This window comes from Oncorhynchus mykiss, chromosome 27 (assembly GCF_057628025.1).
Source record: "Oncorhynchus mykiss isolate SJ-2025 chromosome 27, ASM5762802v1, whole genome shotgun sequence".
In the NCBI taxonomy this organism is placed as follows: Eukaryota; Metazoa; Chordata; class Actinopteri; order Salmoniformes; family Salmonidae; genus Oncorhynchus; species Oncorhynchus mykiss.
The window spans coordinates 38,355,001-38,372,869 of NC_143048.1; the positions used below are offsets into that span (position 1 = coordinate 38,355,001).

General features: G+C 47.9%; 1 protein-coding gene across 5 annotated transcripts in view; it reads left to right on the top strand.

Annotated features, from left to right (window-relative positions):
- LOC110536894 (cGMP-dependent 3',5'-cyclic phosphodiesterase) overlaps positions 1-17,869 on the top strand; it is a 401,529-nt gene that overhangs the window by 336,751 nt on the left and 46,909 nt on the right. For all 5 annotated transcript variants that reach the window (XM_090223966.1, XM_090223968.1, XM_090223970.1 and 2 more), the window contains 4 exons: positions 9,158-9,267; positions 10,241-10,296; positions 12,752-12,811; positions 14,443-14,593. In XM_090223966.1, coding sequence (XP_090080092.1) covers positions 9,158-9,267; positions 10,241-10,296; positions 12,752-12,811; positions 14,443-14,593 — 377 coding nt within the window. The remainder of the gene's footprint in view (positions 1-9,157; positions 9,268-10,240; positions 10,297-12,751; positions 12,812-14,442; positions 14,594-17,869) is intronic.

The window sequence follows — 17,869 nt, forward strand, 5'->3', positions numbered from 1 at the left end:
ACGAGACAACAGTGACACACACATGGGAAACCTGTCACTGTCACACCTGTACACACACCTGTACACACACCTGGCTCTGGGAATTACATTGATTTGATTTATTTCAGTAGACAATAAGTAATGAATATTTTATAAAGCTGTCTTTGTATTGTATTGTCTGTAGGGAATCAGCCCCCACCCTGGATGGGTGCTGTTCTGACGTCCCCCCTCTGTGTATGGGTGTTCTGACGTCCCCCCTCTGTGTATGGGTGTTCTGACGTCCCCCCTCTGTGTATGGGTGTTCTAATGTCCCCCCTCTGTGTATGGGTGTTCTAATGTCCCCCCTCTGTGTATGGGTGTTCTGACGTCCCCCCTCTGTGTATGGGTGTTCTGACGTCCACCCTCTGTGTATGGGTGTTCTAATGTCCCCCCTCTGTGTATGGGTGTTCTAACGTCCCCCCTCTGTGTATGGGTGTTCTAATGTCCCCCCTCTGTGTATGGGTGTTCTCACATCCCCCCTCTGTGTATGGGTGTTCTGACGTCCCCCCTCTGTGTATGGGTGTTCTAATGTCCCCCCTCTGTGTATGGGTGTTCTCACGTCCCCCCTCTGTGTATGGGTGTTCTAATGTCCCCCCTCTGTGTATGGGTGTTCTCACGTCCCCCCTCTGTGTATGGGTGTTCTGACGTCCCCCCTCTGTGTATGGGTGTTCTAATGTCCCCCCTCTGTGTATGGGTGTTCTCACGTCCCCCCTCTGTGTATGGGTGTTCTAATGTCCCCCCTCTGTGTATGGGTGTTTTAATGTCCCCCCTCTGTGTATGGGTGCTGTTCTAATGTCCCCCCTCTGTGTATGGGTGCTGTTCTAATGTCCCCCCTCTGTGTATGGGTGTTCTAATGTCCCCCCTCTGTGTATGGGTGTTCTGACGTCCCCCCTCTGTGTATGGGTGTTCTGACGTCCCCCCTCTGTGTATGGGTGTTCTGACATCCCCCCTCTGTGTATGGGTGTTCTGACGTCCCCCCTCTGTGTATGGGTGTTCTAATGTCCGCCCTCTGTGTATGGGTGTTCTAATGTCCCCCTCTGTGTATGGGTGTTCTAATGTCCTCCCTCTGTGTATGGGTGTTCTAATGTCCTCCCTCTGTGTATGGGTGTTCTAATGTCCTCCCTCTGTGTATGGGTGTTCTAATGTCCCCCCTCTGTGTATGGGTGTTCTAATGTCCTCCCTCTGTGTATGGGTGTTCTAATGTCCCCCCTCTGTGTATGGGTGTTCTAATGTCCCCCCTCTGTGTATGGGTGCTGTTCTGACGTCCCCCCTCTGTGTATGGGTGTTCTAATGTCCCCCCTCTGTGTATGGGTGTTCTAATGTCCCCCTTCTGTGTATGGGTGCTCTAATGTCCCCCCTCTGTGTATGGGTGTTCTAACGTCCCCCCTCTGTGTATGGGTGTTCTAATGTCCCCCCTCTGTGTATGGGTGTTCTAACGTCCCCCCTCTGTGTATGGGTGTTCTAACGTCCCCCCTCTGTGTATGGGTGTTCTAATGTCCGCCCTCTGTGTATGGGTGTTCTGACGTCCCCCCTCTGTGTATGGGTGTTCTGACGTCCCCCCTCTGTGTATGGGTGTTCTGACGTCCCCCCTCTGTGTATGGGTGTTCTAATGTCCCCCCTCTGTGTATGGGTGTTCTGACGTCCCCCCTCTGTGTATGGGTGTTCTGACGTCCCCCCTCTGTGTATGGGTGTTCTGACGTCCCCCCTCTGTGTATGGGTGTTCTAATGTCCGCCCTCTGTGTATGGGTGTTCTAATGTCCCCCCTCTGTGTATGGGTGTTCTAATGTCCTCCCTCTGTGTATGGGTGTTCTAATGTCCTCCCTCTGTGTATGGGTGTTCTAATGTCCTCCCTCTGTGTATTGGTGTTCTAATGTCCCCCCTCTGTGTATGGGTGTTCTAATGTCCTCCCTCTGTGTATGGGTGTTCTAATGTCCCCCCTCTGTGTATGGGTGTTCTAATGTCCCCCCTCTGTGTATGGGTGCTGTTCTGACGTCCCCCCTCTGTGTATGGGTGTTCTAATGTCCCCCCTCTGTGTATGGGTGTTCTAATGTCCCCCTTCTGTGTATGGGTGCTCTAATGTCCCCCCTCTGTGTATGGGTGTTCTAACGTCCCCCCTCTGTGTATGGGTGTTCTAATGTCCCCCCTCTGTGTATGGGTGTTCTAACGTCCCCCCTCTGTGTATGGGTGTTCTAACGTCCCCCCTCTGTGTATGGGTGTTCTGACGTCCCCCCTCTGTGTATGGGTGTTCTAATGTCCCCCCTCTGTGTATGGGTGTTCTAATGTCCCCCCTCTGTGTATGGGTGTTCTAATGTCCCCCCTCTGTATATGGGTGTTCTGACGTCCCCCCTCTGTGTATGGGTGTTCTAATGTCTCCCCTCTGTGTATGGGTGTTCTAATGTCCCCCCTCTGTGTATGGGTGCTGTTCTAATGTCCCCCCTCTGTGTATGGGTGTTCTAATGTCCCCCCTCTTTGTATGGGTGTTCTAATGTCCCCCCTCTGTGTATGGGTGTTCTAACGTCCCCCCTCTGTGTATGGGTGTTCTAACATCCCCCCTCTGTGTATGGGTGTTCTGACGTCCCCCCTCTGTGTATTGTTGTTCTGATGTCCCCCCTCTGTGTATGGGTGTTCTAATGTCCCCCCTCTGTGTATGGGTGTTCTAATGTCCCCCCTCTGTGTATGTGTGTTCTGACTTCCCCCCTCTGTGTATGGGTGTTCTGACGCCCCCCCCCCCCCCCCCCCCCCCCCCCTCTGTGTATGGGTGTTCTAATGTCCTCCCTCTGTGTATGGGTGTTCTAATGTCCTCCCTCTGTATATGAGTGTTCTAATGTCCCCCCTCTGTGTATGGGTGTTCTAATGTCCCCCCTCTGTGTATGATGTGTCGGCATCGAGTAATTGTCTCTGGCCCCCTCCCAGTTAGGGGGAGTGATGAGCTCTACAGCAGAGTCTCACAACTCAATCGCTGGTTGAAAACTGTTTTCTGCCCCTCCCAAAAGATAGAATTTGTAGATAATTGGCCCTCTTTCTGGGACTCGCCCACAAACAGGACCAAGCCTGACCTGCTGAGGAGTGACGGACTCCATCCTAGCTGGAGGGGTGCTCTCATTTTATCTACCAACATAGACAGGGCTCTAACTCCTCTAGCTCCACAATGAAATAGGGTGCAGGCCAGGCAGCAGGCTGTTAGCCAGCCTGCCAGCATAGTGGAGTCTGCCACTAGCACAGTCAGTGTAGTCAGCTCAGCTATCACCATTGAGACCGTGTCTGTGCCTCGACCTAGGTTGGGCAAAACTAAACATGGCGGTGTTCGCCTTAGAAATCTCACTGGGATAAAGACCACCTCCATTCCTGTCATTATTGAAAGAGATCATGATACCTCACATCTCAAAATAGGGCTACTTAATGTTAGATCCCTTACTTCAAAGGCAATTATAGTCAATGAACTAATCACTGATCATAATCTTGATGTGATTGGCCTGACTGAAACATGGCTTAAGCCTGATGAATTTACTGTGTTAAATGAGGCCTCACCTCCTGGCTACACTAGTGACCATATCCCCCGTGCATCCCGCAAAGGCGGAGGTGTTGCTAACATTTACGATAGCAAATTTCAATTTACAAAAAAAAAAATGACGTTTTCGTCTTTTGAGCTTCTAGTCATGAAATCTATGCAGCCTACTCAATCACTTTTTATAGCTACTGTTTACAGGCCTCCTGGGCCATATACAGCGTTCCTCACTGAGTTCCCTGAATTCCTATCGGACCTTGTAGTCATAGCGGATAATATTCTAATCTTTGGTGACTTTAATATTCACATGGAAAAGTCCACAGACCCACTCCAAAAGGCTTTCGGAGCCATCATCGACTCAGTGGGTTTTGTCCAACATGTCTCTGGACCCACTCACTGTCACAGTCATACGCTGGACCTAGTTTTGTCCCATGGAATAAATGTTGTGGATCTTAATGTTTTTCCTCATAATCCTGGACTATCGGACCACCATTTTATTACGTTTGCAATTGCAACAAATAATCTGCTCAGACCCCAACCAAGGATCATCAAAAGTCGTGCTATAAATTCACAGACAACACAAAGATTCCTTGATGTCCTTCCAGACTCCTTCTGCCTACCCAAGGACGCCAGAGGACAAAAATCAGTTAACCACCTAACTGAGGAACTCAACTTAACCTTGCGCAATACCCTAGATGCAGTTGCACCCCTAAAAACTAAAAACATTTCTCATAAGAAACTAGCTCCCTGGTACACAGAAAATACCCAAGCTCTGAAGCAAGCTTCCAGAAAATTGGAACGGAAATGGCGCCACACCAAACTGGAAGTCTTCCGACTAGCTTGGAAAGACAGTACTGTGCAGTACCGAAGAGCCCTTACTGCTGCTCGATCATCCTATTTTTCTAACTTAATTGAGGAAAATAAGAACAATCCGAAATTCCTTTTTGATACTGTCGCAAAGCTAACTAAAAAGCAGCATTCCCCAAGAGAGGATGACTTTCACTTTAGCAGTGATAAATTCATGAACTTCTTTGAGGAAAAGATTATGATTATTAGAAAGCAAATTACGGACTCTTCCTTAAATCTGCGTATTCCTTCAAAGCTCAGTTGTCCTGAGTCTGCACAACTCTGCCAGGACCTAGGATCAAGAGAGACACTCAAGTGTTTTAGTACTATATCTCTTGACACAATGATGAAAATAATCATGGCCTCTAAACCTTCAAGCTGCATACTGGACCCTATTCCAACTAAACTACTGAAAGAGCTGCTTCCTGTGCTTGGCCCTACTATGTTGAACATAATAAACGGCTCTCTATCCACCGGATGTGTACCAAACTCATTAAAAGTGGCAGTAATAAAGCCTCTCTTGAAAAAGCCAAACCTTGACCCAGAAAATATAAAAAACTATCGGCCTATATCGAATCTTCCATTCCTCTCAAAAATTTTAGAAAAGGCTGTTGCGCAACAACTCACTGCCTTCCTGAAGACAAACAATGTATACGAAATGCTTCAGTCTGGTTTTAGACCCCATCATAGCACTGAGACGGCACTTGTGAAGGTGGTAAATGACATTTTAATGGCATCGGACCGAGGCTCTGCATCTGTCCTCGTGCTCCTAGACCTTAGTGCTGCTTTTGATACCATCGATCACCACATTCTTTTGGAGAGATTGGAAACCCAAATTGGTCTACACGGACAAGTTCTGGCCTGGTTTAGATCTTATCTGTCGGAAAGATATCAGTTTGTCTCTGTGAATGGTCTGTCCTCTGACAAATCAACTGTAAATTTCGGTGTTCCTCAAGGTTCCGTTTTAGGACCACTTTTGTTTTCACTATATATTTTACCTCTTGGGGATGTTATTCGAAAACATAATGTTAACTTTCACTGCTATGCAGATGACACACAGCTGTACATTTCAATTAAACATGGTGAAGCCCCAAAATTGCCCTTGCTAGAAGAATGTGTTTCAGACATAAGGAAGTGGATGGCTGCAAACTTTCTACTTTTAAACTCGGACAAAACAGAGATGCTTGTTCTAGGTCCCAAGAAACAAAGAGATCTTCTGTTGAATCTGACAATTAATCTTAATGGTTGTACAGTCGTCTCAAATAAAACTGTGAAGGACCTCGGCGTTACTCTGGACCCTGATCTCTCTTTTGAAGAACATATCAAGACCATTTCAAGGACAGCTTTTTTCCATCTACGAAACATTGCAAAAATCAGGAACTTTCTGTCCAAAAATGATGCAGAAAAATTAATCCATGCTTTTGTCACTTCCAGGTTAGACTACTGCAATGCTCTACTTTCCGGCTACCCGGATAAAGCACTAAATAAACTTCAGTTAGTGCTAAATACGGCTGCTAGAATCCTGACTAGAACCAAAAAATTTGATCATATTACTCCAGTGCTAGCCTCTCTACACTGGCTTCCTGTCAAAGCAAGGGCTGATTTCAAGGTTTTACTGCTAACCTACAAAGCATTACATGGGCTTGCTCCTATCTATCTCTCTGATTTGGTCCTGCCGTACATACCTACACGTACGCTACGGTCACAAGACGCAGGCCTCCTAATTGTCCCTAGAATTTTTAAGCAAACAGCTGGAGGCAGGGCTTTCTCCTATAGAGCTCCATTTTTATGGAACGGTCTGCCTACCCATGTCAGAGACGCAAACTCGGTCTCAACCTTTAAGTCTCTACTGAAGACTCATCTCTTCAGTGGGTCATATGATTGAGTGTAGTCTGGCCCAGGAGTGGGAGGGTGAACGGAAAGGCTCTGGAGCAACGAACCACCCTTGCTGTCTCTGCCTGGCCGGTTCCCCTCTTTCCACTGGGATTCTCTGCCTCTAACCCTATTACAGGGGCTGAGTCACTGGCTTTACTGGGGCTCTCTCATGCCGTCCCTGGAGGAGGTGCGTCACCTGAGTGGGTTGAGTCACTGATGTGGTCATCCTGTCTGGGTTGGCGCTCCCCCCCCCCCCTTAAGTTGTGCCGTGGCGGAGGTCTTTGTGGGCTATACTCAGCCTTGTCTCAGGATGGTAAGTTGGTGGTTGAAGATATCCCTCTAGTGGTGTGGGGGCTGTGCTTTGGCAAAGTGGGTGGGGTTATATCCTTCCTGTTTGGCCCTGTCCGGGGGTGTCCTCGGAGTGGGCCACAGTGTCTCCTGACCCCTCCTGTCTCAGCCTCCAGTATTTATGCTGCAGTAGTTTATGTGTCGGGGGGCTAGGGTCAGTTTGTTATATCTGGAGTACTTCTCCTGTCCTATTCGGTGTCCTGTGTGAATCTAAGTGTGCGTTCTCTAATTCTCTCCTTCTCTCTTTCTCTCTCTCGGAGGACCTGAGCCCTAGGACCATGCCCCAGGACTACCTGACATGATGACTCCTTGCTGTCCCCAGTCCACCTGGCTGTGCTGCTGCTCCAGTTTCAACTGTTCTGCCTTATTATTATTCGACCATGCTGATCATTTATGAACATTTGAACATCTTGGCCATGTTCTGTTATAATCTCCACCCGGCACAGCCAGAAGAGGACTGGCCATCCCACATATGCTCTCTCTAATTCTCTCTTTCTTTCTCTCTCTCGGAGGACCTGAGCCCTAGGACCATGCCCCAGGAATACCTGACATGATGACTCCTTGCTGTCCCCAGTCCACCTGACTGTGCTGCTGCTCCAGTTTCAACTATTCTGCCTTATTATTATTCGACCATGCTGGTCATTTATGAACATTTGAACATCTTGACCATGTTTTGTTATAATCTCCACCCGGCACAGCCAGAAGAGGACTGGCCACCCCACATAGCCTGGTTCCTCTCTAGGTTTCTTCCTAGGTTTTGGCCTTTCTAGGGAGTTTTTCCTAGCCACCGTGCTTCTTCACCTGCATTGCTTGCTGTTTGGGGTTTTAGGCTGGGTTTCTGTACAGCACTTTGAGATATCAGCTGATGTACGAAGGGCTATATAAAATAAATTTGATTTGATTTGAAATTTGATATGGGTGTTCTAATGTCCCCCCTCTGTGTATGGGTGCTGTTCTGACGTCCCCCCTCTGTGTATGGGTGTTCTAATGTCCCCCCTCTGTGTATGGGTGTTCTAATGTCCCCCTTCTGTGTGTGGGTGTTCTAATGTCCCCCCTCTGTGTATGGGTGTTCTGACGTCCCCCCTCTGTGTATGGGTGTTCTGACGTCCCCCCTCTGTGTATGGGTGTTCTGACGTCCCCCCTCTGTGTATGGGTGTTCTGACGTCCCCCCTCTGTGTATGGGTGGTGTTCTGACGTCCCCCCTCTGTATATCGGTGTCCTGATGTCCTCCCTCTGTGTATGGGTGTTTTAATGTCCCCCCTCTTTGTATGGGTGTTCTAACGTCCCCCCTCTGTGTATGGGTGTTCTAATGTCCCCCCTCTGTGTATGGGTGTTTTAATGTCCCCCCTCTGTGTATGGGTGTTTTAATGTCCCCCCTCTGTGTATGGGTGTTCTAATGTCCCCCCTCTGTGTATGGGTGTTCTAATGTCCCCCCTCTGTGTATGGGTGTTCTAATGTCCCCTCTCTGTGTATGGGTGTTCTGACGTCCCCCCTCTGTGTATGGGTGTTCTAATGTCCCCCCTCTGTGTATGGGTGTTCTGACGTCCCCCCTCTGTGTATGGGTTTTCTAATGTCCCCCCTCTGTGTATGGGTGGTGTTCTGACGTCCCCCCTCTGTATATCGGTGTTCTGACGTCCTCCCTCTGTGTATGGGTGTTTTAATGTCCCCCCTCTGTGTATGGGTGTTCTAACGTCCCCCCTCTGTGTATGGGTGCTGTTCTAATGTCCCCCCTCTGTGTATGGGTGTTCTCACGTTCCCCCTCTGTGTATGGGTGCTGTTCTAATGTCCCCCCTCTGTGTATGGGTGTTCTCACGTTCCCCCTCTGTGTATGGGTGCTGTTCTAATGTCCCCTCTCTGTGTATGGCTGCTGTTCTAATGTCCCCCCTCTGTGTATGGATGCTGTTCTAATGTTCCCCCTCTGTGTATGGGTGTTCTAATGTCCCCTCTCTGTGTATGGGTGCTGTTCTAATGTCCCCCCTCTGTGTATGGGTGCTGTTCTAACGTCACCCCTCTGTGTATGGGTGCTGTTCTAATGTCCCCCCTCTGTGTATGGATGCTGTTCTAATGTTCCCCCTCTGTGTATGGGTGTTCTAATGTCCCCTCTCTGTGTATGGGTGCTGTTCTAATGTCCCCCCTCTGTGTATGGGTGCTGTTCTAATGTCCCCCCTCTGTGTATGGGTGCTGTTCTAATGTTCCCCCTCTGTGTATGGGTGTTCTAATGTCCCCCCTCTGTGTATGGGTGTTCTAACGTCCCCCCTCTTTGTATGGGTGGTGTTCTAATGTCCCCCCTCTGTGTATGGGTGGTGTTCTAACATCCCCCTTCTGTGTATGGGTGTTCTCACGTTCCCCCTCTGTGTATGGGTGTTCTAACATCCCCCTCTGTGTATGGGTGTTCTAACATCCCCCATCTGTGTATGGGATTTCTAACATCCCCCTCTGTGTATGGGTTTTCTAACATCCCCCCTCTGTGTATGGGTGTTCTAACATCCCCCCTCTGTGAATGGGTGTTCTAACATCCCCCCTCTGTGTATGGGTGTTCTAACATCCCCCCTCTGTGTTTCTCAGGGATATGGTGGGTCAGTTGAAGAGGTGTGTGTGTGCCGGTCTACCTCCCTCAGAGATGCACGAGAAACACAGGAGCAGCCTTGCAGCACCCCTCCCACCCCACAGACGAGGTCTGTCTCTCTGTCTGTGTGTCGGTGTGTCTGTGTGTCCTGTTGTCTGTATGTCTGTGTGCTTACGTTTGTGCGTGTAAGCTTTCACACTGTCAAGCAGTGAGGCTGGTTGGGGATGAGCAGAGAAGGAGGGTGTGGAGGTGTCAGAGGAGGGTGTGGAGGTGTCAGAGGAGGGTGTGGAGGTGTCAGAGGAGGGTGTGGAGGTGTCAGATGAGGGTGTGGAGGTGTCAGAGGAGGGTGTGGAGGTGTCAGAGGAGGGTGTGGAGGTGTCAGAGGAAGAGGAGGGTGTGGAGGTGTCAGAGGAGGGTGTGGAGGTGTCATAGGAGGGTGTGGAGGTGTCAGAGGAAGAGGAGGGTGTGGAGGTGTCAGAAGAAGAGGAAGAGGAGGGTGTGGAGGTGTCAGAGGAGGAGGAGGAGGGTGTGGAGTTGTCAGGGGAAGAGGAGGGTGTGGAGGTGTCAGAGGAGGAGGAGGGTGTGGAGGTGTCAGAGGAAGAGGAAGAGGAGGGTGTCGGAGGAGGAGGGTGTGGAGGTGTCAGAGGAAGAGGAAGAGGGGGGTGTGGAGGTGTCGGAGGAGGAGGGTGTGGAGGTGTCAGAGGAAGAGGAGGGTGTGGAGGTGTCAGAGGAGGAGGAGGGTGTGGAAGTGTCAGAGGAAGAGGAAGGTGTGGAGGTGTCAGAGGAAGAAAGGATGAAGAGAAAATAGGGAACAAGAGATGATTACGGAGGGAGCTGTGGAACAACATGGGAGCAAGAGAGAGGGAATGTTCGAGAGAGAGAGAGGGGGGGTGGGGGGGATAAGGAGAGGGAGATGAAAATGGACCAGCAGAGAGAGGGAGGCTCAAATGAAACAACAGAATCTAATGTTACATTAGATCTCACTCTCTCTCTCTCGCTCTCTCTCTCTCTCTCTCTCTCACTCTCTCTCTCTCTCGCTCTCTCTCTCTCTCGCGCGCGCTCTCTCTCGCTCTCTCTCTCAGCTGTGGTAATTCCTCTCGTGGACCAGGAACAAGGAGTTGTCATCTCAGTCTTACTGGTGAGTGCCACACACAAACCCAGACCGACATATTGTTGCGGAACTGGTCTGAAGATCTAAAGCATCACAATCATCGCCAATTTCTACTCATTCCTCCTCTCACTATCAATATATCGTTTTCTCTTTCCCCACATATCTTTCTCTCTGAGGGCTTCATTAGTCATTGTGTTGGCCTCTAGGGGTCTCTGCTCTACTCCACTGTCACAAATCCCCCTAGGGGTCGGGGGTTAGGGTTCAGCAGGCTGCATTCCCAGCGGTCCCAGGTCACACACAAATGTACGCGCACACACACTCACACACACACACACACACACACACACACACACACACACACACACAGCGCCAGAGTCCCAGCGCACACACACACACACACACACACACACACACACACACACACACACACACACACACAGCGCCAGAGTCAGTGGCTGACATGAAGACTATGTGACAGACAAACACACTATGTACCTGAAACACTATTCACTTTTATATACACTATATCTACCTACGTCACACATTATACACTCTATATATACCTGTGTGTGTGTGTGTGTGTGTGTGTGTGTGTGTGTTTCCCATCATGTGTTGTGTGTAGTTGTTTTCATGTTAGGTGGTGTTAGTTTACACGCTCTACTTTTATGTTCTGTTGTTGGAGCGCGTTTGGTTCCTGTAGTGCTCTCGTTGTTGGAGCGCGTTTGGTTCCTGTAGTGCTCTCGTTGTTGGAGCGCGTTTGGTTCCTGTAGTGCTCTCGTTGTTGGAGCGCGTTTGGTTCCTGTAGTGCTCTCGTTGTTGGAACGCGTTTGGTTCCTGTAGTGCTCTCGTTTTTGGAGCGCGTTTGGTTCCTGTAGTGCTCTCGTTTTTGGAGCGCGTTTGGTTCCTGTAGTACTCTCGTTGTTGGAGCGCGTTTGGTTCCTGTAGTGCTCTCGTTGTTGGAGCACGTTTGGTTCCTGTAGTGCTCTCGTTGTTGGAGCGCGTTTGGTTCCTGTAGTGCTCTCGTTGTTGGAGCGCGTTTGGTTCCTGTAGTGCTCTCGTTGTTGGAGCGCGTTTGGTTCCTGTAGTGCTCTCGTTGTTGGAGCGCGTTTGGTTCCTGTAGTGCTCTCGTTGTTGGAGCGCGTTTGGTTCCTGTAGTGCTCTCGTTGTTGGAGCGCGTTTGGTTCCTGTAGTGCTCTCGTTGTTGGAGCGCGTTTGGTTCCTGTAGTGCTCTCGTTGTTGGAGCGCGTTTGGTTCCTGTAGTGCTCTCGTTGTTGGAGCGCGTTTGGTTCCTGTAGTGCTCTCGTTGTTGGAGCGCGTTTGGTTCCTGTAGTGCTCTCGTTGTTGGAGCGCGTTTGGTTCCTGTAGTGCTCTCGTTGTTGGAGCGCGTTTGGTTCCTGTAGTGCTCTCGTTGTTGGAGCGCGTTTGGTTCCTGTAGTGCTCTCGTTGTTGGAGCGCGTTTGGTTCCTGTAGTGCTCTCGTTGTTGGAGCGCGTTTGGTTCCTGTAGTGCTCTCGTTGTTGGAGCGCGTTTGGTTCCTGTAGTGCTCTCGTTGTTGGAGCGCGTTTGGTTCCTGTAGTGCTCTCGTTGTTGGAGCGCGTTTGGTTCCTGTAGTGCTCTCGTTGTTGGAGCGCGTTTGGTTCCCGTAGTGCTCTCGTTGTTGGAGCGCGTTTGGTTCCCGTAGTGCTCTCGTTGTTGGAGCGCGTTTGGTTCCTGTAGTGCTCTCGTTGTTGGAGCGCGTTTGGTTCCTGTAGTGCTCTCGTTGTTGGAGCGCGTTTGGTTCCTGTAGTGCTCTCGTTGTTGGAGCGCGTTTGGTTCCTGTAGTGCTCTCGTTGTTGGAGCGCGTTTGGTTCCTGTAGTGCTCTCGTTGTTGGAGCGCGTTTGGTTCCCGTAGTGCTCTCGTTGTTGGAGCGCGTTTGGTTCCTGTAGTGCTCTCGTTGTTGGAGCGCGTTTGGTTCCTGTAGTGCTCTCGTTGTTGGAGCGCGTTTGGTTCCTGTAGTGCTCTCGTTGTTGGAGCGCGTTTGGTTCCCGTAGTGCTCTCGTTGTTGGAGCGCGTTTGGTTCCTGTAGTGCTCTCGTTGTTGGAGCGCGTTTGGTTCCTGTAGTGCTCTCGTTGTTGGAGCGCGTTTGGTTCCTGTAGTGCTCTCGTTGTTGGAGCGCGTTTGGTTCCTGTAGTGCTCTCGTTGTTGGAGCGCGTTTGGTTCCTGTAGTGCTCTCGTTTTTTGGAACTATAATACAAATAATCTGCTCTCCTGCACCTGACTTCACCTCCAATACACCATTGACTGTGTGTGTGTGTGTGTGTGTGTGTGTGTGTGTGTGTGTGTGTGTGTGTGTGCGTGTGTGAGTGTGTGCTCGTGTGCGTGTGTGTGTGAGGTCGAGGAGCTCACTTTTAAGTGGTAGTTCATCTTTAAACAGCTAAAAGTCTGGTGGATACACACAGTTGTGTCACGTGTCTCTAACATGCAATGCTCTGCTCTGTGATAGGTGGGCTGTAAACCGCTGAGTGATCAAGACGAACAACACCTCAACACTCTGGAGAAACATGTAAGAAACACACCCACAGAATAATACCCACAGAGACACCCACAGAATAATACCAACAGAGACACCCACATAATAATACCCACAGAGACACCCACAGAATAATACCCACAGAGACACCCACATAATAATACCCACAGAGACACCCACAGAGACACCCACTGAACAATACCCACAGAGACACCCACAGAATAATACCCACAGAGACACGCACAGAATAATACCCACAGAGACACGCACAGAATAATACCCACAGAGACACGCACAGAATAATACCCACAGAGACACGCACAGAATAATACCCACAGAGACATGCACAGAATAATACCCACAGAGACACCCACAGAATAATACCCACAGAGACACCCACTGAATAGTACCCACAGAGACACACACAGAATAATACCCACAGTGACACCCACTGAATAATACCCGCAGAGACACCCACAGAGATACCCACAGAATAATACCCACAAAATAATACCCACAGAGACACCCACAGAATAATACCCACAGAGACACCCACTGAATAATACCCACAGAGACACACACAGAATAATACCCACAGAGACACCCACTGAATAATACCCGCAGAGACACCCACTGAATAATACCCACAGAGACACACACAGAATAATACCCACAGAGACACCCACTGAATAATACCCACAGAGACACCCACTGAATAATACCCACAGAGACACCCACTGAATAATACCCACAGAGACACACACAGAATAATACCCACAGTGACACCCACTGAATAATACCCGCAGAGACACCCACAGAGATACCCACAGAATAATACCCACAAAATAATACCCGCAGACACACCCAGAATAATACCCACAGTATAATACCCACAGAGACACCCACAGTATAATACCCACAGAGACACCCACAGAATAATACCCACAGAGACACCCACAGAATAATACCCACAGAGACACACACAGAATAATAGCCACAGAGACACCCACAGAATAATATCCACAGAGACACCCACCAAATAATACCCACAGAGACACCCACAGAATAATACCCGCGGCATAATACCCACATAGACCCCCACAGAATAATACCCACAGAATAATACCCACAGAATAATACCCACAGATACACCCACATAATAATAGCCACAGAGACACCCACAGAATAACCCACAGAATAATACCCACAGATACACCCACATAATAATACCCACAGAGACACCCACATAATAATACCCACAGAGACACCCATAGAATAATACCCACAAAGACACCCACAGAGACATCCACACAGAGACACACCCACAGAAACACACCCACAGAGACATCCACACACGGTCTATGAAGCAGTGTGGTTAGTTCAGAGACAGTAAGTCTATTGGTGTACTGTAAAGCCACTGACAGAGTTTCCCATTGACTTGGTCTGTTTTGTTGGTCTGTTTTATTGGTCTGTTTTATTGGTCTGTTTTATAACTATGTAGTAATAGGATGGATTTTAGGGCTCCAGTCCCCTGACGCGCATCTGTGTGTGTGTGTGTGTGTGTGTGTGTGTGTGTGTGTGTGTGTGTGTGTGTGTGTGTGTGTGTGTGTGTGTGCGTGTGCGTGTGTGTGCGTGTGTGTGTGCTCGTGTGTGTGTGTGTGTAGGCAGCTGTAGCGTGTAGGAGGGTACGAACCCTGCAGTCGGCCAATCAGAAGTCTCTCGTCAGCCTGTCACCGATCCAGCCCCACAATGCACTGCTCCGGCCCGACCCCACAGACTACTGTGACCTGGACCGCAAGATTCTACAGCTGTGTGGTACACACACACACACACACACACACACACACACACACACACACACACACACACACACACACGCTTCTCTCTTGGGTCATATAACAGTAATGCAGAAGAACGGTATGAATAAAAGTCTATGAATTTAGATTGGATGCATCTGTCAAAAGAGGGATGAATCTGTGAATAACAACAGGAGTGGATGAATCTGTGAATAACAACAGGAGTGGATGAATCTGTGAATAACAACAGGAGTGGATGAATCTGTGAATAACAACAGGAGTGGATGAATCTGTGAATAACAACAGGAGTGGATGAATCTGTGAATAACAACAGGAGTGGATGAATCTGTGAATAACAACAGGAGTGGATGAATCTGTGAATAACAACAGGAGTGGATGAATCTGTGAATAACAACAGGAGTGGATGAATCTGTGAATAACAACAGGAGTGTGAAAACAGGGTAAATGCTGTCTTTTCCAGCTTTGCTAAAACGCCTAGAAACTCATGCATAATAAAACTGACTAGCTGTTGCCAAAGATTACTGCTGTATATACTGTATATATATATATATATATTGGTGGAAATTATGGTGGGAAATAAGTATTTGGTCACATACAAACAAGCAAGATTTCTGGCTCTCACAGACCTGTAACTTCTTCTTTAAGAGGCTCCTCTGTCCTCCACTCGTTACCTGTATTAATGGCACCTGTTTGAACTTGTTATCAGTATAAAAGACACCTGTCCACAACCTCAAACAGTCACACTCCAAACTCCACTATGGCCAAGACCAAAGAGCTGTCAAAGGACACCAGAAACAAAATTGAAGACCTGCACCAGGCTGGGAAGACTGAATCTGCAATAGGTAAGCAGCTTGGTTTGAAGAAATCAACTGTGGGAGCAATTATCAGGAAATGGAAGACATACAAGACCACTGATAATCTCCCTCGATCTGGGGCTCCACGCAAGATCTCACCCCGTGGGGTCAAAATGATCACAAGAACGATGAGAAAAAATCCCAGAACCACACGTGACCTAGTGAATGACCTGCAGTGAGCTGGGACCAAAGTAATAAAGCCTACCATCAGTAACACACTACGCCGCCAGGGACTCTAATCCTGCAGTGACAGACGTGTCCCCCTGCTTAAGCCAGTACATGTCCAGGCCAGTCTGAAGATTGCTAGAGAGCATTTGGATGATCCAGAAGAAGATTGGGAGAATGTCATATGGTCAAATGAAACCAAAATATAACTTTTTGGTAAAAACTCAACTCGTCGTGTTGCCCAGCGACAGCCCCGAAACCTGAAGGATCTGGAGAAGGTCTGTATGGAGGACAAAATCCCTGCTGCAGTTTGTGCAAACCTGGTCAAGAACTAAAGGAAACGTATGATCTCTGTAATTGCAAACAAAGGTTTCTGTACCAAATATTAAGTTCTGCTTTTCTGATGTATCAAATACTTATGTCATGCAATAAAAGGCAAATTAATTACTTAAAAATCATACAATGTGATTTTCTCACAGTTGAAGTGTACCTATGATAAAAAAGTTACAGACCTCTACATGCTTTGTAAGTAGGAAAACCTGCATAATCGGCAGTGTATCAAATACTTGTTCTCCCCACTGTATATACATACAGTTAAAGTCGGAAGTTTACATACACTTAGGTAGGAGTCATTAAAACTCGTTTTTCAACCACTCTACAAATTTCTTGTTAACAAACTATAGTTTTGGTAAGTTGGTTAGGAAATCTACTTTGTGCATAACACAAGTAATTTTTCCAACAATTGTTTACAGACAGATTATTGCACTTATAATTTCACTGTATCACAATTCCAGTGGGTCAGAAGTTTACATACACTGACTTGACTGTGCCTTTAAACAGCTTGGAAAATTGCAGAAAATGATGTCATGGCTTTAGAAGCTTCTGATAGGCTAGTTTACATAATTTGAATTAATTGGAGGTATACCTGTGAATGTATTTCAAGGCCTACCTTCAAACTCAGTGCCTCTTTGCTTGACATCATAGGAAAATCAAAAGAAATCAGCCAAAAAATGTGTAGTCTGGTTCATCCTTGGGAGCAATTTCCAAATGCCTGAAGGTACCACGTGCATCTGTACAAACAATAGTACGCAAGTATAAAAACCATGGGACCACGCAGCCGTCACACCGCTCAGGAAGGAGACACGTTCTGTCTCCTAGAGATGAACGTACTTTGGTGTGAAAAGTGCAAATCAATCCCAAAACAACAGCAAAGGACCTTGTGAAGATACTGGAAGAAACAGGTACAAAAGTATCCACATCCACAGTAAAACGAGTCCTATATCGACATAACCTGAAAGGCCACTCAGAAAGGAAGAAGCCACTGCTCCAAAACCGCCATAAAAAAGCCAGACTACGGTTTGCAACTGCACAAGGGGACAAAGATCATACTTTTTGGAGAAATGTCCTCTGGTCTGATGAGGACCAGAGGACATTTGGCCATAATGACCATCGTTATGTTTGGAGGAAAAAGAGGGAGGCTTGCAAGCCGAAAACACCATCCCAACCGTGAAGCACAGGGGTGGCAGCATCATGTTGTGGGGGTGGCAGCATCATGTTGTGGGGGTGCTTTGCTGCAGGAGGGACTGGTGCACTTCACAAAATAGATGGCGTCATGAGGAAGGAAATTATACATTGAAGCAACATCTCAAGACATCAGTCAGGAAGTTAAAGCTTTGTCGCAAATGGGTCTTCTAAATGGACATTGACCCCAAGAATACTTCCAAAGTTGTGACAAAATGGCTTAAGGACAACAAAGTCAAGGTATTGGAGTGGCCATCACAAAGCCCTGACCTCAATCCCATAGAAAATGTGTGGGCAGAACTGAAAAAGCATGTGCGAGAAAGGAGGCCTACAAACCTGACTCGGTTACTCCAGCTCTGTCAGGAAGAATGGGCCAAAATTCACCCAACTTATTGTGTGAAGCTTGTGGAAGGCTACCCGAAATGTTTGACCCAAGTTAAACAATTTAAAGGCAATGCTACCAAATACTAATTGAGTATATGTAAACTACTGACCCACTGGGATATGTGATGAAATAAATAAAAGCTGAAATAAATAATTAGCTCTACTATTATTCTGACATTTCACATTCTTAAAACAAAGTGGTGATCCACTGACCTAAGACATGGAATTTGCGGTGGAGTGCACAGTGGAATTTACAAGGATTAAATGTCAGGAATTGTGAAAACTGAGTTTAAATGTATTTGGCTAAGGTGTTTGTAAACTTCCGACTTCAACTGTATATACTGTATATA